The sequence below is a fragment of the Anas acuta genome, chromosome 1, assembly GCF_963932015.1.
Source record: "Anas acuta chromosome 1, bAnaAcu1.1, whole genome shotgun sequence".
Classification (NCBI taxonomy): Eukaryota; Metazoa; Chordata; class Aves; order Anseriformes; family Anatidae; genus Anas; species Anas acuta.
The window spans coordinates 192,127,974-192,149,994 of NC_088979.1; the positions used below are offsets into that span (position 1 = coordinate 192,127,974).

The 22,021-nt window shown below is 40.1% G+C and overlaps 1 protein-coding gene across 2 annotated transcripts in view; it reads right to left on the reverse strand.

The window, feature by feature from the left end:
- FAM185A (family with sequence similarity 185 member A) overlaps positions 1-22,021 on the reverse strand; it is a 48,288-nt gene that overhangs the window by 16,573 nt on the left and 9,694 nt on the right. The window contains exons 3-5 of one of the 2 annotated variants that reach the window (XM_068669872.1): positions 11,443-11,535; positions 6,316-6,454; positions 1,205-1,246 (exon numbers count right to left, since the gene is read on the reverse strand). In XM_068669872.1, the coding sequence (XP_068525973.1) occupies positions 1,205-1,246; positions 6,316-6,454; positions 11,443-11,535 (274 nt within the window). The remainder of the gene's footprint in view (positions 1-1,204; positions 1,247-6,315; positions 6,455-11,442; positions 11,536-22,021) is intronic. The other variant, XM_068669873.1, reaches the window with a different exon arrangement.

Consider the following 22,021-nt stretch of genomic DNA (forward strand, 5'->3'; position numbering starts at 1 on the left):
GGGGCTAATGCTCTTTAAGAAAAGATTAACTGTAACTAACATTTTCAGAATTGAAATCTGAAAAATAAAGTCAGTTCAATGCTTCTCAGTGTTCATGCTTCTTAACGTTTAAGCTGAACCTGGTTAATTAATGGAAAATAATCATCATCTGTTGGTGGAAAAAACTACCTCCTGTGTTAAGAAATGTTCAAACGCTCTTCATAGTCTATGAGTTTATTTAACTGAAGGAAAAACAGACTAGCAAGCTTGATTTAATTCTGTGGTTTAATGACTAACTCATAAAAATGTGCATTGCATTTATTTTCCAAGAATATTAATATAGATTGCTTAGAAACATAAGAAGAGTTGTGACAGGACATCTTGTCCCTGCAAGATGCCTAGTTAGTGACTGTAGTCACTATTGTTAACAGAAGTCTTAGATTGAGGTCTATAACCAAATTTACTTACAGAAGGGGAAATCCTTCAAGGTAGATTCACTGAGTGTTGTCTACAGCTCTATTACTTCAGTTTAATGCCACAGAAATAACCAGAAATTGAGTTTCTTACTTTCTTGACCAATTTACAGTACATCAACACAGAAGGTGCCCTAATACTTTCATAGTACGATATATAATCTAATTGATAACTCTGTTATCCCACTGTGTAAAAACTCAATTGATGAGAGAAGATTTAAAAGCTACTTTTCTTTCTGAATGGAAAACTCAGTGATCAATACCATGGTTTGGAAACACTAAGCTCTTACAAGTTTTTTTCCTGCCTCACAATATGTAAAACATCAATGAGTATTACTACATGATATGAAAGTTAAACATATTTAATAATTAAAATAAAAAAGAGAAGTGGGTTAAAGGCAAAGTAATTGCATTTGATGTACACTTAGTATTTTCTCATGTCCTTTTGTCCTAACTTAATCTAAAAGAAAATAGTTAGACTCAGTCTAATGCTAAAGCCCAGGGGGTATGGTAGAAAGCTAGAATTGGTGTTGCACAACTACAGAAGAGCTAAGTCAGAGACAAGTTTGGAAAATATCCTTCAAATACACAACAATGAATGATACTCCTGAAAAAGTGAAGACAAACATCTGAGGATTATTAGAAAATCAGGTTTTTACTTTCCCTTTGAATATTTCAATTTAAAAAGGAGAAGGGAAGAGTGACAAAAGAGAGAGAAAGAAGCCTTTTCTTAGAAAGAAAACAAGACCTACCTACTGTGATACTCCCTGTTTTGGTCTGAAGGCTGGTGTTACCTATTAAGACAAAAAAAAGGACATTTTAACATTCAAAGTGGATTATTTCTGACTGGTTTCTCAAATTTTAGACTAAAATACAGTGATCCTATACAAGGCTGTTATAGTTACAGTAGTATATCTGCATTGCATGCAAAACCGAAACAATATAAATGAATTATATTGCTTCATTATTATTGCTTTACAAACAAAAATCTCAACACATGTGGGAAACAAAGAAGCAATTCTAGGCAAGAAAAATATTCTGAATAAAGCTTTAAGGCACAGACTGGGTGTGATGGTGAGAAAAGCAGAGACTCAAATTGAGCACTTTTCTTATTTAATTGTTGGTCTTCTTTTAAAACAAACAAACAAACAAAACTTCGTCAGATGCCTGCAACAGCACTATGGATTATTACAGAATTTTAATAAAAGATATTTTATTACTGATCCTATTGTCCTTTTTTGTATACATAAATATATGTGTATACCCCTCCTCCACAAATCTGGGGGACTTTTTCCTTTATCTTTAAAGGCTATTTTCTGGAAAATTGCCTAAGAATCACTGAACATTACCTACTCTCTCCAAACTTATTATTGTTAAGTACGTGACAAACCACTGCCAACACTCTCCATTGAATCTAGAGATCTCTGTGTGTTGGGCAGACTGGAGAACATCAAACAAAAGAGTATACAAGGTATAAAATATAGAATGGTCTCTTACCGACCTTGCATTACTCTGAACAGGCTTGGGTATATCATTAATCTCAAAATACACACTCTTTCCCTTTACCTATAGCATCAATAGAACCTGGAAGGATGAGGGATGCACACTTAACACAGTGGCTTTTCTGTTAACAGTCTAAAAGTTGGAAGAAGCTATCACATTTCCATGTATGTTATACATGTGCAGTTGCCTCAAAAAAAAAAAAAGTGCTTTAAATAAAAAAATAAGCCATGACAGTTCATTCCTACCACTCCATCTTCCCCCCGAAGTATAAAAGACCTAAAATAAGACCCAACAGCCAGAAGGGTAGAATGCATTCCACTCTATATGACCTGCTATGTATTTCTTAGCAGTGCGTGGGCTAAAAGCTAGAAAAGAAACTGGTCATCAATGGTCTTCAATTTATAGTCTTAAATTTCAAGCATGTACCATATAATAATAAGATGATCTGATAACCAGAGTTGAAACAAAGCCATTTTCCAATGAATTTGAAAGATGTTTGGCCTCACCATTAGCCTGTTTTTTTAAAGGCTCACTATATCATTACCATTACTTATCATTACTAGTACTTACTTTTGTACGATCTACAAGAAGCCTAGGGTTTTATCAAATAGAAACTCCCAAAGATTATGCACAGTCTCAGTATACCTCTTGGGCCTTGTAGATTTACTGGTCTGTTCTTTTTCTGTGTTTTTGTTGTTGTTTGTTTATTTTTTTTTGTTTGTTTTGTTAACCAGATCCTTGAAGAACATTTAACATTTAGAAATCAAATTCGTATCAGTCACAAACGTATTGCACACATGACTAAAACTGCATACGGTAAACATATTAGTATGATAGCCTCATTTCAAATATTTAGCTAGAACAAAAGTTGCTTTCAAAGCAGATAGGAGTTTCCTGCTGCATTGTGACCTGCTCTGTCTATGAACTGTGCACAGAAGCATACTTTTGGTCAAGTAATTGTTCCGTGTAGGCCAAAACTTGGAATTTAACATAACCATTTATTTTCTGGATACATCCACAGCAAAGAAGGAAAGAGTAACTACTAGCTTGATTATTACATTCAACTGAATTCAGTACTGTAGCACAATACTATAAGGTCCAAAATCTAATAGTTTTAATGGAAATTGGTAACAGCATCTTAATGCTTTTTGTTTGCATTGTTTACTTTCTATTTGATGCTTCTTAAGAGTTATCTAACACATCCACAGAATTTCAAAATACAGTTTTGCAAGTTGGGGTCAGTATAAGCCCAGGGACAAACAATGGCTTTTAGTGTATAAATAAGGCCATCACTTTACATTTCCATTATGTTCCTTTTGTTTGCTTCAGTGAATCTCAGGAGGCTCGGTTGCTCTGATTAAGCAAGCAAAAGAGCAGGTAAGAATACCTACATGCATATTCTCTCTACCTTTATGTTGCCCTGCAAGACCTTTTCAACTGGGATCATTTGCTCCCTTCCCTTCAGCTACGGCTAAAGCTACAGGAAAAAAACACATGCACTCACTGATATTTCCACAGAAATTGTAACCCCCCCTTCTAAGGGGTATCTTTAGGAATACAGTGACCCCAGATCCAAAACATATGGTGGAACAACATGTTTCTCGACATTTCAATCTAGCTGTCCTATTGAGTATGTGAGTTACTTAGCTTATACATTAGGTTCAATTGCTTGCAAAATCATAGAATCATATAATGGTTTGGGTTGGAAGGGACATCATCTAGCTCCAACTCCCCTGCAGGAACACCTCCCACCAGACCAGGCTGCCCAAAGCCCCATCCAGCCTGGCCTTGAACAAACACTTCCAGGGATGGGGCATCCACAGCTTCTCTGGGCAGCCTGTGCCAGGGCCTCACCACCCTCTGAGTGAAGATTTTTTTCCAAAGATCTAAACTTACCCCCCTTTAAGTTACCCCTAGTCCTATCACTACGTTCCCTGACAGAGCGTCTCTCCAGCTTTCCTGTAGCTCCCTATTAGGTACTGGAAGGCCACTATAAGGTCTTCCCAGAGCTTTCTCTGCCCAAGAGAAAAGAACCCCAACTGGAGATGTGCTCCAGCCCTCTGATTATCTTCACAGTCCCCCTCTGGACTCACACAGGTCCATGTCCTTCTTGTGCTGGGGACCCCAGAGATGAACGCAGAGCTCCAGGTGGGGCCTCACGACAGCAGAGCAGAGGGGCACAATCCCCTCCCTCGCCCTGCTGGCCACACTTCTCTTGATGCAGCCCAGGACACGGTTGGCTTTCTGGACTGCAAGCACACATTGCTGGCTCATGTTGAGCTTCTCATCCACCAACACCCCCAGAGGCTTCTCCTCAGAGCTGCTCTCAATCCATTCTCCACCTAGCCTGGGTTTGTGCTTGGGATTGCCCCAGCCCAGCTCCAGGACCTTGCCCTTGGCCTTGTTGAACCTCATGAGGTAGCACAGGCCCACCTCTCAGGCCTGTCCAGTCCCTCTGGATGGCATCCCTTCCCTCCTGCATGTCGGCCACACCACACAGCTTGGTGCCATCGGCAGACTTGGTGATAGAGCACTTGATCCCACTGCCCATGTCACTGACAAAGATGTTAAACAGTGCCAGTCCCAATACCAACCCCCTGATGAACACCACCCGTTACTGATCTCCATTTGAACACTAAGCCAATGACCGCAACTCTGACCAGAGTCATTGTCCACAATCTTTAATCCACAGCTGATTTGTATCATGGCAGTATTGGTGTTTTTTTCTGCTGTGTATTTTGCAATGGCAAAGAAAAAAAATTACTTCTAACTACATGCTTATGTCTACATAATCTGAGGCAGTAGGCAGTATAAGTATTGAAGACAATACCTATGCTATAGGATTGCGCAAGGTCTACAATACAAAATAACCAATGTTTCTTCACAGAGTTGGTTTAAAATCAGGACCTGAAAGACGAAATTCAGTTCATGCCCTTCCAGAGCCAAGTTTCCACTAAAGCCTGGGCACTAACTAGGATTACACAGCCCAGGTTTTAACAACAAAACAGCACTCAGTCATGTTTGTAAAGTTTGTGTTCCCTTGACTTCATTGAAGCTGTGAGCGTGTGAAAAACATAGACCAATTGTTTTTAAAAGAAACAGTTAAAATAATGTTAGGCATTCCAGACCCATTTAGTAGACTGCCCATGAAAATAACGCTGAAGTAATGTATAATTTGGATACAATTGTGCTTGTTTTCACACTGTTCTTTAGTGAAATTACAAATGATGCGTTACTACAGAAGTATGTCACTAACAACAGCTGTTATTATTACATTTTCGTACCAAGATTAGAAAAACTTCTGGATGTGCACAGAGGCATGAACGTGCTCACAAACTGATCACCCCACACAATCATTATAACTGTCTGAAGTTAAGAAAAAAAAAAAAAAAAAAAGCAGCGTATTGGCTAGAAGTACCTGTAGCAATAAAACCTACATGTCAGAAAAATACAACAAAAATATCTTACTTCTGCCAAGGCACGCTGAAGTGAACCTTACCCAACAGGTTTAGAAAACAGTTTTGTGTTTACTATGAATGGACAATGGAGCTGTTCCTTTAAAGATGAAAAATCCTTTCTGAAGCAACATAACACAAAATTGCTATATACCTTATTATTTATAAGGTGTATAGCTAGAAATCTGGAACTTGGACTGACTTAAGTAATTTTCAACGTTTGTACATCTTCAGTTTTACTTAATGTAAAAATCACAAACGCATTATGGCACTGACAGAATTCAGTGGGAATTTTGTTAAATTAGGAAGACCTCAGGTTCCAACGCTGACTCCTATTAACTTGAGACATTCAAGTTAATTAGTTTTAGTTCTAGATGAAGGGCAGTAAAGGGTGGATGGATGAGAGATTCCCTCCCTCCCCCAAGAACAGAAACCATCACCACACTATTGTCAACACACACAATTTGTGCATAAAACTTTGAGATCGAACCAAGATCTACCATAAGTCTAAGTAGAAGCTGTAAGATTTTCTGAAGAGGAAAATAAAGCATGTGGTGCAGAGCCTGTTTACTACTTTTTTTAGTATAATTGTTACTGCTTATTTTAAAAATGTTTTGACATCTTTAGTATGTTTGGTATGTTTCTTTCCTATAACAAACACCATTTTCCTATTTTATAACCATACTTATAAAATTATTTTAAAAGATAAATGCAACATGCTATATGGTAAATTAACTCTCCTTAACTCAACCTCTAATAAACATAGAATTGTTTCGTTCACGTACTGTGCATAGCTAACTGTTTAGTGATAGACTAACAACATCAGTGCTTTTGTTACTGTGAATATTATTAATACCTTTAAAGCAACTCCATTTTTGGCAGTATTTTCCTAACCTAGCTCTTACCATGAATACTTCCCAGCAGAATATCACCAGTTACTGATGAGAGAGATGAAGACTCTGCATAGAGATACTTAGTTTTCAGCAGCCCATCTTCTGTGGTTATGTTGATGGATGACCCCTGCAGCTTCTCTATATTCACACTCTAAGAGAAATAAACTTAAATAAACATAACGGAAAACTTGTCATCATGGTTTGAAGAGGCAGAAGGAAGTAATAGTATTACGAGACAGAACAAATGGAAAGCAGAACAAACTGAATCAAGTTCTTAAAAGCTACACAAGACAAAAACATTTTTCATTTAAGAGCTCAGACCAACAAATTAGTAATTCTTTACAACATTACTGTGAATTATTGCATCCATCAGAACAGTGAAAAACCCAGTCACAAATGGATGAAAGAAAAACTCAATTTAAAAAAAGAAATCATTTTGAAAATTAAAGTATAGCTTTAATAATGAAAACTAATGTCATGCAAAATTATGACAAAGTGTTGATTATCAATTTTCTGCCACCATATATCAAAATACCTACTGTCATTCTTGTTAAATATAGCTTTATATGCAGATTTTTAATTGGCTTACTTTGTAGACATAGCTTTGGTGAAGGTTTGCAATGAAAAAACCCACTTAGCTGCTCTTTCTATCAGTGTAACTGTTCGCATTACCTTGGTTATTCAGGCCTCTACACTTGGACATAAGTCCCAAGCTATATAAGGCCTTGAAAAATGAGTGATAAGATCTCTATTTTTATTTCTTTCCAATAGAAATGGAAAGAAAGGGTAAGACTTGGGTGCTGCACTATGGACAGATTTGGGAAGTAAAGGTGATAGAGAGCAGGGATAACCTATTTATTAGTAATGAGTCATGTGACATTTTAAGTCTACTTGAACAAAACAGAACGAGTCACATTCTTGTGCAACTATCATGTGAATTTAATTCTATTCTTACTAAGTTAAACTTGATTTATGATGGAATCATGCGACAGGTCAGACTTAAACCCCACTCTGTCTGTTTTTACTTTGCTTACATCGACTTCAAGTGAATTGCACAAAATCACTGGTACATGAAATGACATATGGCCTACTAGGATCAAACTACCGTATGTCAACTGACATCCATTTTGTTATTTTAACATTGTCATTCTGTGGGGAAAAAAGTTAATGCAAAAATTAAGTCTGCTGCCCCTTCCAGTATTATGCTACATACAAGAACATGTTCTGGATGATGTAAGAGGTATTCGGACAAACAGCACCCAGTCGTGCAGATTCCATGCAAAAATATGTTGCAAAAGATTAGCTAAAGAGGCTCATTTGACATCGACTGTATTGTAGCCAAATTATACTGTGACCTCACCAATCCATACTTACTAAGCTTTACACCTTAAGTAAAGGTTACAGAAGGGGCCCTTGCCTTAAGACTTTTGATGTGATACAATGAATACATAGTAGTTCTCAAATAACGTAAAATATTTTGTTAATATTTAAGAAAATCTGGTTATCGGAAATGCTGTGCTAGAATTATAGATGTAACAACCAATGCCTACAATCCTTGTAGATGCTGCTGCTCAAAATAGTTCTACAGAACCTAAGCATCAACACTAAACAAAACCAATGATATTAGGAAAGAACAACTTGAAACTACAGCAACCTGTTGCTCCTGAAAGTGACAGTAATTCATTTTTTTCTGTATTTTTGACATCTCTAATGAAATTCTAACAAGCAGAGACCTTAAAAAAAACATAAATTTAGATTGCATCCGCCCTAGAGATGTTTCACACCAAATACTCTGCTACTCCCTCAGTCACCAGCATTGACTCTGACAAAGTGTAAAACTGCTGTGGCACATACCCAAGGCAACAAATAAAAGCCACTGTCATTCTAGACTCTATAATCTAAGCCTTTTCTGAAGGTATTTAAGCAACCTGCAGTGCACCCTGCCAACTTAAGCAGTGCTATTGTTGCTATCAGCAGGACAAAAGTAAGAGCTAGCCATGATTTAAGGAAAAAAAATATATATTCTATACAGTTTGGGTACAAAATGCCTGCCTAGTGGCATTCTTGAGCAGGAAAATGAAAGCCTGAAGCAAAAAGCTACATCTATTACTATGATATGGTTTTGACTATATTAATATTTAAGATAAATAACTAGTGAGACATCTTATTAAAAACAAGCTCACTGATCAACTTATCTTATTTACCAGACACAAGTACCTTTCTTAAAAATGCACAGCAGGAAGAAGAAAATTCATCGCAGTACACAATAAAAAGAAATATTGAGTCAGCTAATGACTATAAAAACCGCTACCAGTATAATGGATATTTGTTTCAGAACAACCCAAGTTAAGGAGTCAGACTGCTCAAGTAAAAGACTAAAATATATTCTAGATGGGGAAGCAGGAAAAAATAGGGTTGCTCTTCTGCTGAGACGAAATATGTTTTCAATCTCAAATTATTTAACTTTTATGATTTTTTTGGCAGAACATAGATGTTTGGCTCTGTTAAATAAGTGATATAGAAAAGTCCCTGTGGCACAGATTAGCTAATGACTCCCCAGTCAAACAGATTTGATTATTTTTGTCCGTCAAGTCACCAGCTTTTCTGGGAAAACTCCCTCCCTTCAGAGTAAAGCCTTGGGAGTTACAGTTTCTGACCACATGCTCAAGCTCCCGCAGACTCTTATGCTTTAAAGAAAAAAAAAGGATCAGTCCATCATCACAAATCAGACTGATTTCACACCTGACCGTACTTTCCAGATGAAAACTAACACCTTGCTATGTTTAAATAAGACAAAAACAACTCCTTCCACATATTCTATTTTTCTTGGCTTTGTTTTTCTGTATGTTATTCTGTTCAACCATTTTACTAATACCTTCTCCATTTTCACCCCCTTAAAATATTTTCTACATGTTTAGTGTCTTCTACCACATCCTTCCCTTCCCCACCTCCAGGAGGGGGCTGGAAATGCTGACAGAGCCGTAACTACATAATGATGACTACATCTGATGGAAGAAACACCTCACGTGGTCACACAGGGGAGATGTAAGGCAAACTGATGATTAACAGAAGTGGCCAATTGAGAAAAGAAGTTTCACACTATCCTTTCTAACTACACAACATTTTTTTCTAATGAGCAGTAATGTGAGCCAGAACTGTTCCATTGCTGCAAATTCCTGTTAAAATTACTCACTTTGAATTCCTACAGTTTTGCAACCATAAGACTAGCTTCTAGCAGTACTACATACTGTATAAATATTGATAATCACAAAGAAGCACTTCAGATTAATCTCCATGAAGTTTTATTGCTTCAGAAGGACAGCATGCCTGAAAAAAACACACCACCAAAAAAAAACAAACAAAAATCAGCAACAACAATTGAATGATTCTAAAATTTCAAAGCAAAACCGTTACATTTCTCATTTTCATGTACATCTACATCTCATGATTTTTCTACCATACATATTTTGATCAGCACCACTAAGACACCATCTGAAACAAACTCCCTTGACTCCACTGGTATAACAAACTACTTTGGAACAAACGACTAAGCAACACCGAGTCTAATTTAAAGATGATCACCATGCTAGTAGGTTGCAAAGAGCATGAATCCAGAGTGGTCAAAGCACTCCTCCTAGATAGCACTGAATCTTTTTCACTGGTAGAAAGCAAGGATTCCAATTTCCAAATCCTTCCAGTGGAAGCCCTCTACGGGAAGATATAACAGGCATTAAGAAGGCTGTAAATTCTCTCTGCTCTTTTATTTTCTGTGATCACTAGTGGCTTAGGATGGATCCCAACTCCCCTAACTAGTAAAAAGGCTCAAAGGAACTAATAATCGGCCAGTACTGATGGTCCAACTGTGACATGAGAGCATGTCAAACATTACCCACTCCGCTTTACGCTAGGAGGTCTTGTTGGGATGAAATAATGTTCATAAAGAAATAGCAATAAATAGCTCAGCTACAGCAGCCTCAGGGCTCCTTTGTACACGAAAAGGACGGCTAGCATCCACTGCAAAGAAATGCAGGTAATGTTCACAGCTTTTGGAAAATCCAATGGCAAGTTACTTAATTTTCAACAGGAAGTTAAAAACAGCTCACGGCTGACTCTACACAAGTCACCATATGATCTCAGAGCCCAATCTACAAGGCATGCAATAGCACTAAATGGCACTCTGCAGAGGCAATTCTGGACTACTGGAACTTAACAGCCTGGTCTCAGTCCTATCTTTGGCTAGTGAGAGCTACAAGAACTCTTTCTGCTTCTTCCCAGTGCTGCTGGTTTTAAGGGTAGTTAGTGATTTTGACAGCCTTCTGCATGCACCCAAGCTACTTCCAGCCTTGCCTCCACATGTTCATGTATCAATACTTTTGACTGAATGAACCCTACCTAATGCAACCAGATGCATGGGTATTATGACTGAACATTCAAATTGAGCCTAAGAACCAGACTGGGTGTGAAAATTACTCTTATGTAAAGGATCCTAACTCTGCACTATCCTAAACAATGGAGAATTGACGACTCATGTTAAGAAACAAAACAAGATTAGCATAGTTCGAGGCTTGTCTCATACTGCCACCTGCTGAAAAAGGCAAGCTACTTCTCTAAAACTTTCTACTCATGGTTATTCTCACTGCATCTCAGCAGGATTACATGTGATTGATTACTGCATTTCCTCAGCTGCAAACAAATATATGAAACTTTCTACTCTTAATTCTTACTACATAAAACTGGAGGTAGGAAGCATGTGCAAGTATCAGGTCACTCACTATTCATAAGATACTGAAATAAACTCAGGTGCCTACTACAGAATCTAGGTGTCTAGACATCAGCCAAGTAAAAAGCTCAGGACCCTTGTGAGGGTCTACATAATTAAAGCTGATGAGTTGTAACAGCTAGCCCAACCTCAGTGCCGATAGAACAATCACTTGCTCATTACTCCTTTTTCTGTCTAATCCAAACTAAGCATAATATAAAATAGGGTACTTAAACAGACAAACGTAAGTTAAAAGTGAAATGACAATCAACCAATGAGGGTCATTAAGTATTCCTCAGCACATGTTCTTCAAAATGTAGTCTTTTTGCAACAGGCAAGCTGAACAAGTCATTAGAGAGGAAGTGTCAATTCTTACTTACACCCTTCTCTGTTGCATGAATATCTGTATTTCCACATAGTGTTCCAAGACCAATTACTTTGCCACCTTTCGTTCGTATGTCAATTTTATGGCTCTGAAAAAAGAGTTTAAAATTCACATGGTTAGAACAATCACAACTAGAAAACAAGTTAGATTTGACAATAAAGCCTATCAGTTTTTCAAGATACTTAGGTAAGTAACACCTGCCTGGATAAGACATAATAAAATGCATTCACTAGCCCTTATCAAATGGCAAAAATAAAATAAAATAAAATAAAATAAAATAAAATAAAATAAAATAAAATAAAATAAAATAAAATAAAATAAAATAAAATAAAATAAAATAATCCAATTTTCCAATATGGAAAACATGGATTCTTACTGTTCCTATGCATTTTTTGATGAAATACAAAGAATCAGAAGTTTTGTAGGGTTTCATAAGACAGGAAAAACTCCAGACCAGTGTTTCTTAATCATGGTGAACCCAAATCTTGCTTTTACCTCTTCATTTGAGGGGATTCTACAAAATAAAATGGCATAGCCCTTACTTGGAGCTACAGTAGTATTTCAGAGCTTTCAAAGGCTGCAAGCCACCCAGTTGTTCCGTTAGATTTGTATATAACAGATGGTCCTCTCCATATAGAGTAAACATGGCAATACAAAAATGCTTCTAATAGTGAAGTTAAATTAGATGTTTTGTGTAGGTATCATTGTAAGAAAGATACAGGAACATGCAACTTCAGAAGAATTAGTATAGCAATTACTTACCAGGTTGGCCAGATAATTAATTAAAAATAAAACCACTAACTGTATCACTTATTTCCTCATCTCTTCCATGTCCCCTATCATTTCTATCATTTTGGGGATAGATAAAGCTTTGGGAACATACAGGTCCCTGTCACCCAACTTACTAGAATCTCCCCATCCTCTTAAAATCAGGTTTTTATGGGTAGTTATCAATGGAGACATCCAACAGCAGGATTTGCTGGGGCAGGAAACAAGCTAGAATGGTCAAATAGCTTTTTCATTAAGAAGGTGTTTTCCCTAGGTGAAAGGGAAAAAAAACAGTAATTTGTCAGAGGGCTTCTGATAGCAAGGGAGAGAGGTCTGAACAAGGAAGAGGTAAAAGGCTGTCAAGGTTATGACGGCTATTAAAGGAGAGATGAAAAAAAAAAGTTCATTTCAAAAAAGAAAGGACAACGGTGCAGAACTTTGACAAATCAGGCTCAGACATGGTCTGTGGCAAGGATGCCTGGCAGATCTTCCAGTGACTGCATGCAAGACATCTGGAAATTCTTATTACAACTGGCATAGTCAAGAAGTAATCGCTCAACATAGAAACAAAACTAAAGAGTCTCCCTGGTTTTATTCTCACCACTAAGCTGATGAGTTGTAATAAACAGCAGTAAAGAGATTAAGAATAGGAAGCACTACTTTCTCAATAAAGAATTTGGAAATAATTTCCAAAAATTTTCCATTTGGAAAAAATCTCCAAAGATGACTTAGAAGTCATAACTGTATTTTGGAAAATACAAAAATTACCAACTCCTTGCAAATCTCACACTGGCTGAAAAACGCCTACCACACCAAAAGTAGTAGTGAAATATCCATTTACAAAGCAAACAAAAAACCATAATCTTTTCTGGCCAATTACACACACGCTTAAGAAAAGTAGATGGCAAACTTCTAGGTTTTCTATAAAGACATCACACAGTTCACCAAAAACATCAAGACCTTTCAAACTCCCACAACCAGATTTTGTTTTATTTAAAAATAAAGTCATTGATCATTGATCTTTTGCTCTCTTCTCTAAAGAAAAGGTCTCCTGCTTTGCTGTCAACAGCATGACAGTCAAGCAACAAACCGTTCCTCAATCCATCCAAGGGAGGGTGACATCATTTCATAACGCTATTTGTATAGGACAGCCAGCTCTCATGCTGTACTAAAAGAGTCTAGTCTGAAACGTTTTCAGAAGCTTGGGAAGAAAACACAAGAAATTAGTAATTCTGTTTCTCACTACAGAACATAACTCCTAAAACCGTACTAGAAAATTGGGCTACAGCTATCTTATTAGAACTGCAGTGCTTATTCAAGACCAGGTTGGTCTAAAATCTGATTGCACAGCTAAAAGAAATAATGTAATTATTAAATAAAAATATTTTTTTTGATAACCAATGAAACCAAGAAGAGTGGTAAAATGTCTTCTGTAGTTAGTGGTGGACTTTAGTACTAGGTTAAAGTACTATATGTTGAAACATTTACAGTCACAAGCACAGAGATGATCAATAACCACCCACAATTCAAAGAATACTTTAGGTAATGCTTTCAGTGTATTAAAGAGCAGCCAGAACCTTATAATCTACTGAAGGCTTATTTAGTAAGTATTTTAACTGAAATCTGCAGTTCTTTCTTGATTCTTTACATTTTAAATGCTTTCTACCTTCTGGGACAAGGGAACCTGGGGCTTCATTTGGGGCTTAAGGGAGCAAAGAAGCTTCCACCAGCATAGCAGACACATAAAGGATTGTAGTGGGTTTATGTGGCAAAGTTTTGGTAGCAGGCAGCCATAGGGGTGGATTCTATGAGAAGAATCTACAAGCTGCCCCATGTTAGGTAAGGGCCCTGATGCTGGCCAGAGCCAGGCAAATGTGATGTTGTCTGCACCTCTGGGCAAGCAGATTTAAGAAAGGGAAAAAAAAAATGCCACTACACAGCAGCTGGGAAAGTGAGAGGAGTGAGAAACAGCCTTGCGGGCAGCAAGGTCAGTGAAGAAGGAGGGGGAGATGTGCTCCAGGTGCCAGAGCAGAAGTCTCCTGCGGCCTGTGGGGAGGCCCCTGGAGGAGCAGGCTGTCCCCCTGCAGCCCATGGGTCCCACATGGAGCAGATCTCCACGCTGCAGCCCCCCCATGGGTGGAGGAGCCCCCGGTGGAGCAGGTGGATGTGGCCTGGAGGAGGCTGTGACCCATGGAGAGCCCCCGCAGGAGCAGGCCCCGGGCCGGAGCTGCAGCCGCTGGAGAGGAGCCCACGCAGGAGCAGGGCTCTAGGGGGAGCTGCTGCCCGTGCAGGAGCAGTTTGCTCCCGAGGCATGGACCCCGTGGTATGGAGCCGTGTGGGAGCAGTTCTTGAAGAGCTGCTGCCTGTGGGCAGCCCACACAGGGTCATCCTGGAAAGGACGGCATCCCGTGGAAGTGACTCCATGTTGGAGCAGGGGACGAGAGTGACTCAGAAAGAACAACGGAGACGAAGTGCTACAGACTGACCGCAACCCCCATTCCCCTGTGCCGCTCGGGGGGAGGAGGTGGAAGAGTGTGGATTGGGGTAAGGCATTTTTGGTTTCTTTCCTTTGTTTCTCACTTCTCTAGCTTGTTAGTAATAGGCCATAAATCTTACTATCTCCTTACTCTGAGTCTGTTTGCCCATCACAATAATTGTTGAATGATCTCCCTGTCCTTATCTCAACCCATGAGCCCTTTGCATTGTATTTTCTCCCCTCTTTCACTTTGAAGAGGGGGAGTGAGAGAGTGGCTGTGGTTGAGCTTAGCTGCCCACCTGAGTAAAACCACCACAAGGATGGATCATCCTTTATACTTGTAATTTTCCTGACATTTTCCTTATTTTCTGAATCAAACAAGGCTCCATGAGTTGACAGAAAAGAAAGAAGCAACATCAAGGTCTTCTAAACTATACTGAAATCACAGGCGAGCTGGTCGCAGAAGCCTTATCCTGGCTACTCTGCAGCCTTCTTTTCAGTTCATTAGTGAGCATCACTTCATTGTTGCTTGAAGTCTCATGGATAGTAGAACTATCACATAATCACAGAATTGTAGGGGTTGGAAGGGACCTCAATAAATCATCAGGTCCAACCCCCCTGCCAAAGCAGGTTCCTTAGAGCAGGCTGTCCAGGTAGGCGTCCAGACGGCCCTTGAATATCTCCAGAGAAGGAAACTCCACAACCTCCCTGGGCAGCCTGTTCCTGTGCTCCATCACCCTCACCATGAATAAGTTCTTTTGCACGTTGGTGCAGAACTTCCTGTCATCCATTTTGTGGCTATTGCCCCTTGCCCTGTCCCCACAAACCACTGAAAAGAGGTAGGCCAAATCCCTGTCTCCCACACTTAAGATACATGTAAACATTGATAAGATCCCCTCTCAGTCTTCTTTTCTCAAGGCTGAACAGACCCAGGTCTCTCAGCCTTTCCTCGTAGGGGAGATGCTTGGATTTCTCCCTTAATTTCCCATTCAGAAAGAACGGGTTGGCCTATTAGAGAGTCCTTCAAAAGTTTTGTTGGCCAAAGAGCTGTTGCCTGAAAGTCAGAAGTCTCCGTCATACTACAGGAAGAGAGAATGCCCCCAAGGGTAAATTACCCAACATTTTGATGATTCCCTTAAGTATCAAAACCAAACACACACAAAACCATCAACATTCAAAAATGAAAGAAAACCAAGCGTGGCATGCCAGAGCTGTTCAAACACTTTACTATTTAGCTCTAAGAGAGAATTTGAAGTTATCGAAGTAGTGGAGAATGAAAATGAAAAACCAATGCTCTCTCTATTTGGGAGCTTTTATCATCTACCGCAACGGTCTGCCCAAGAACTTGTCCCTAAGGACAGCAAGTTTTTTCTGGGAGAGGTTATGTACCAACAACAGATTCTGCTCTGGGGTGTCTCTGGCCAATCTTTTTGGGTAAGAAAAGCCAAGATGCTGACTTGGTTTCCGTATGCCCACAGATGGAGACAGTAACCTGGAAATGCAGACTGACTGTGTGCCCATAATGCAAACAGGCAGGTTAAAAGGTGGCGGTGCCTCTTCCTGCGGTCTTCACTTCTTGGAAGTGCGACTGTGACAGACGAGGTAGGATGAGGATTTTCTCAGCTGTATACTGTGAACTGTCAATCAAGCTTCACGTTTGTTAGTCAAATAAGACCAGTGAATTCGAGAATGTTTAAATTTGCCTTCCTTTAAACAGGCACATAATGAGTACAGCAGTGTCACAAGAGGAAAACTCAACTAAGAAGAGCCCAGCAGTAATATTAGCTCCTTACAAATAGACAAGTTCATGCATTTTTTTGGACATAGGTTGTCTAGCATGAAGCTTGATACTGTTCATGTGGTATATAGGAATGAAGGGGGCAAAAGGAAAAAAAAAAAAAGAAATGCTGCAGATACTTGAAGCTCTGCTTACCTGCAGAAGAAACTGCAACCTCTTCAAGTGACAGTGTCAGAAGCATGCAGTTAGCTCTCATGTGCACATTCGGGGAGTCTTTAGCGGAGAAAAGCTCCTCCAGTAACACAGCCAGTTAATATTAGTCACCAGATTGATGGAAGAACTGAAGTGGCTTCCAGTCCTCTTTCTTGCATGCCCCTGCCTCCCTTCCCAGCACAGCCATAAACTAAGAGCTCAGATGCTTTTTGTGCTGTCCCTTCCTCTGAGTCCTGGGGGCTGCGCTGCAGTGGTTTGGAAAACACACTGGCTTGAATGAGTTACAGCCCTTGTGGGCAACATGTTGGTCCTTCTTTCATAATGTACATACTTTGCTCTCCCCTTCATTGAAATGAGACAACTTTACAAGTGGCCACCAAAAGTTAAAAAGTACAGTCAGCAAAGGTGGTGTGAAATGAAAGGCCATTGAAGCCCAACTCCAAATCTCTATTTTTTCTCATTCCCCCATTTTTTTTTTTTTGGTAAAGCCCAGGAAACAATTCAAGTTACTGACAGTTTCAGACATGCAGTCTTCATCAAGTATTTTATTTAAGAATGAATTGCTATAAGCAAGCTGTAGTGATGTAAGTGACCATGAGCAGGTAGGGATGTGGCTTAAAGTCAGCTTTAGGTCTAAATTCAAATTCACTGCTGACAAGTGTAGATGTCACAACAGAATTTCCTTCTCAAATACCCCTGGATTGCAGAAACCTAGCTCTTCTCCTGTGCTTCTCCCTCCCCAGTAAAATACTGCAGACAACTCAAATCCTGGTTAAATATTTGTCTCAAAACAAAGCAAGCAAACAAGTCCAAATAACCCAACAATGCAGACAGAAGCTCAGTCTGAAGTACAAACTATGCCATCACATACCTACTGCATTGGCAGGGCATGATGGAGTTGTCAGACTCGACCCCGCAAAAGGGCTCTGTGAAACTCCTCAAGGAGAGGAGGGAGTCTGCAATTGCTCCAAGACCCAGCCTAGTGTTCCAACTCCCACCAGCCCCCCATGGCCCCTGGCACCCGTGGAAAGCAGCCATGGCAGCACTGTGGAGAACGACCCAGCAGACAGCAGGAGGGCAGATGGATTCAAGGAGGAGCCCCTGGGCGGCGCTTACCAGATTGAGCCCTTCTCCATCACCATGAAGGAGCTGAAGAGACACTTTGATACCCTAGGTGGCAGGAAGGTGAGTGCAGAAAGGTTCTGCAGTTGAAAATGATTCCCACAATATCCCATTTGTGCTTCTAGTGCTTTTGGAAATATGAGGAAAGCATGTTCAACTATGCCAAATAACCTTGTTTTACAAGGAGACCATAGCACATGGAAAGCGCAAGATACTGCCATACCTGTTGGTATGCTAAACTATCAGCTAAGTAGCACACGAATTCACAATTTGCAACCTGCAGTGCCACAGAAATTTACCTTAGAGCATTCTGGAGAACACTACTGCCAGAACAGCACCCCTTCCAATGTACTGCCTGCTCATATCTTTTCTGCCCCCTTAAAACCTTATCTGTCTCCCACCAGTAGCTTCTAACTCGCATCCCCTTGATGTCTTCCAACAGGGAAGTGGGAGAAGCTCACTGCCACTGACATTGACAAGTCAGCCTGGGAGCCATTCACACATTTCTATGGTGGAGTCCAGCATGAAAAGGGGAAGAGCAATCTTTGAGAAAATGTTAACAGAAAACAGACAGAACAGCAATGCTGAAGGTTAGCCGTACTACTTTGATCTCATTTCTTGCTTTCTCGAGTTCAATGCACTCCATCTCTGATGTGACAAAAGCCAACCACAGTCATATAATCAGGGCAACCCCCATGCCCCCCTACAAGAGAATGTGGTGTACTTATAAATGCAGAACAAGCTTTCCAGCTTTCTCCATTTTGTCTTTTGTATTATGGAGGAGTGACCAAAGCCCGTTAAATACTTTTTAAACAAAATACAACAGAATGGTGTTCTGGGTATTGAGGAGATACCTTTTGATGACGACAACCGAAATCTACAAATATGATATCAAAAATATGGGTAGCATTTATCAATTATGACAAAGTAGTAACTTCAATTTCTAGTTTGGTTAAAATAGCTTGGGTTTGGTGACGTGTTGCTTTGTTAACGATGTGTTAAATTTAATTGTGGCTTTCTCATTTCCACAAATCGAACACTCTGTACTTTATGTGTTTTAAAGTAAAAATACGACATAGTTGCTAAAAAGTTGGCAATACTGTTCATTTCACCTACTGCTTTTCTTTCAAGATTTGAAACACATGCACCCATCTCCCTCTCCCCAACTATGATGTTTGTAGTTGCAGTAGGTGGTCACAAACGTGTAAGAGGACTACCAGAAGAGAACTCCCCCAAGACAGGCAACACACTGCTGGACTTCCAGGAGAATGTCTCATTGAAGGAAAAAATCGCGCTTTATCAGGCTGCTGTATACTAGGCAGGCAGCAGCAACTGCTTTGCAAATGTAAGATACCAATGTCTCGTTATTTTCTTAATTCTTTAAAAATTCTTCCAAAAAATTTGCACCCCGTTTTCAACTTGCTAGGGTGTTAACTCTACACCTCCTCATGCCATGTGGCTCTCTCAGCTGTTATGCAGACTCAGCTTGTGTGTGTACATCATACTCCGATTCGTCCTTCTGGAGCCTCACCTAACTTTGACCATTCAGAGTTCTTGGAACATAGGGTTCCTTGTGGTGCTTGTAACCTGCTAAATCATCACGGTACACTGCCATAAAGGCACTGTTCGGGGTTACACCGCTTAAAGTAGATTTGATTTGTGAAAGCCTTTCACAGGCAGAAACAAAAATCCAGATTACTGTTAATTAGTCAATTCTTTGTGTTTGTCTTTAGGAGACCTCAAGTACTACTCAGCCCCCAGTATCAAACAGCACCAGAGAAGCTGTGGAATGACCTGCAAAGAAAACCCAGTGGAAGCCTTTCAAACATAAGAAGTCACTTTATCAAGTAATAATTATATCATTCGGCAGGTATACCGAGATGCAGATCCTTATCTGCTTTGGCTCTTACTCCAGTACTACTTGGTACAGCAAGATCCTGATGTTCTGCGGATGCTCCTGCTGTTTCGCAAGATCCTGATAGCTGCTCTCATTTGGCAGTGCATAACAATGGTTTTAGAATTACGTCCTATACAGTGTTTTTTGAATGTGGTAATTAATGGGGTTTCACGTTCATACTTCTGTGATGTCTCAACAACAGTGGCAGAAATATGGAAAACTCTTACATGTTGCACTAAATCCCGCTGTAAAGTGAAGGTTTTGTGCACTGGTTTCTCACAGAGAACAAGTTACTCTGGATACAAACAGGGCTTGGGACATTGTCCCAAGTTGTTCAGTGCCTCCTTCCTCAGCTAAGCACATTCATTGACGTCAGTGGGACTTAAGGAACAGGTTTAGATGTTGGTACACAGAGAAGAGTTTGGCATAAGGTGATAACTTCAGATACATGCTGAGCTGCTAGAAACAATTTAATAGTTGTCTGAAAACACACGCAAATGCTTGCCTTGTAAAGACAAAATTCTGGATAACAAAGGCTCGATTTACAGCCCAGAGGAATAGGCCCACAAATCATGAGCATGGTGTTGAGGTTCTGTTTCTGCAGTTTAATTCTTGTATTAGAATTCATGTATTAGGTTAATTCAAAGACCCCAATAAACTCCAAGCCTGGGCAATTAAATGCATTTTTCAGGAGGTTAAATATTCTGAGTATTTGGACCTTCGAGCCTACATGTCTCAGTCAATTGGAGAACCACTCCTCTATGCCTTATATGCAGTGCTAGTACATCACGGTATCAACTGTTGCACAGGACACTATATATGCTATGTAAAGGTACAAGTCAACATCATTTCTAACAGGGTAAAAGTTGTGCTGGCTTTTAGCTAGAGGTATCTTCCAGTGTAAATTTAGAATTTTTTAAAATTAGACACCAGTCCACCATACTGTCTAAATTTCTATTTTCACGGTGTAGTTGCATTTAAAAATGTAGTTGCCACCTGTGAAAACAGTGGAAAAGATGGAGCTTTGCCATCAAGAGCACATAAAGTTGTATTATGTACAACCTGTCATTCAAAAAGTATTTCTATAATGTGACAAACACAAATGCAAGTAGAACTTGATAAACACTTCTGCTTTTCCTTCTCTGTTGAAGGCAGTCTCTTCTTTCCTTCTTTTTGGTCTCTAAACATGTGTATTTTCTGTCACCAGTTTCTCAGATGCAGATAAACTGTGTTTGTGAAAACGTGTGAAAAAGGCTATCTGGACCAGCCCTTTCACAGGGCACAGATGAAGGAAGCGTTGCACCAACTGAAAAGCACAGTACCTTGTGCTGCTTCCAAAATCAAGGCCATTAAAATCATCAACAATCTGAGGTGGTAGACTCAGGGGCAGACACCTTCTGCAGGAGAGCACGGGATTGAGCGCCAGAGCCTGGCATCTCTCGTGAGGGAGGCTGACAAGGCGGAGCCAGCAGCGGCGGGCCATTTACCTCAGGCGTCACCGCCATTTTGCAGCCACTCGTTGAGGCGATCGGCTCTGGGACTGACACCTTCTGTGGCGGAGAGGGGGATCAAGGTGGGCAAGGCTTCTTTTTTCCAGCATTGAGGCCACTCGAGGCAGCTGAGGGGGCATGGACAGAGCCAGCAGTGCCCCCTCCCCAGCCATACAAAGGCAGCCCCTAGGGAACTCAGCAGCCAGGAGGGGCGGTCAGGGCGTGGCATGGCAGTTGGCGCAGGGAGAGACCCTCACCGCTCTGTTCCAATGGTCCTTCCCAACGGTGGTTGCAACTTTTTTCCCTTTCCCTCTCCCTTCTCCGTTTTCCCTGTTTTCCCTTTAGTTAAATTGTTTAATAATAATCTTTCCTTAATAATAATTATTTTTCCCTTTAATTAAAATTATCCTCAACTCAACCCTGCGTTGTTCTTTCCTTTACTTCTTCCCCCCCTCTTCTGAGGAGGGGAGTGAGAGAGTGGTTGTGGTGGAGTTCAGCTGCCTAGCATGGTAAAACCACCACACAGACAAGGGAAACTAGACCCTCATCTCTGCTTGGAGCCGGAGGAGGAATCTTCCCCTTGCCCCTGAAATAGCCCTATGCAATAGGTACGATGCTCTGGGGGAAAAGATTAAAAAAAAAGAGAGAGAGGATAATAAAAACAAGCCCCAGGAAAGGGTAACAGTATAAACATGGACCAGCAAACCACATATATATAAGAACATAAGAACCAGTGCCACAAAAAAAGCACAAACGGGGTTGGTGATTGGAGACTGCAATCTGAGAAGCACTGAAGCACCCATCTGCCGCCCAGACATTCTCTCTTGCGTCCACATCACAGAGGCTACCAAGTTCGGTTAAGCCACAGGA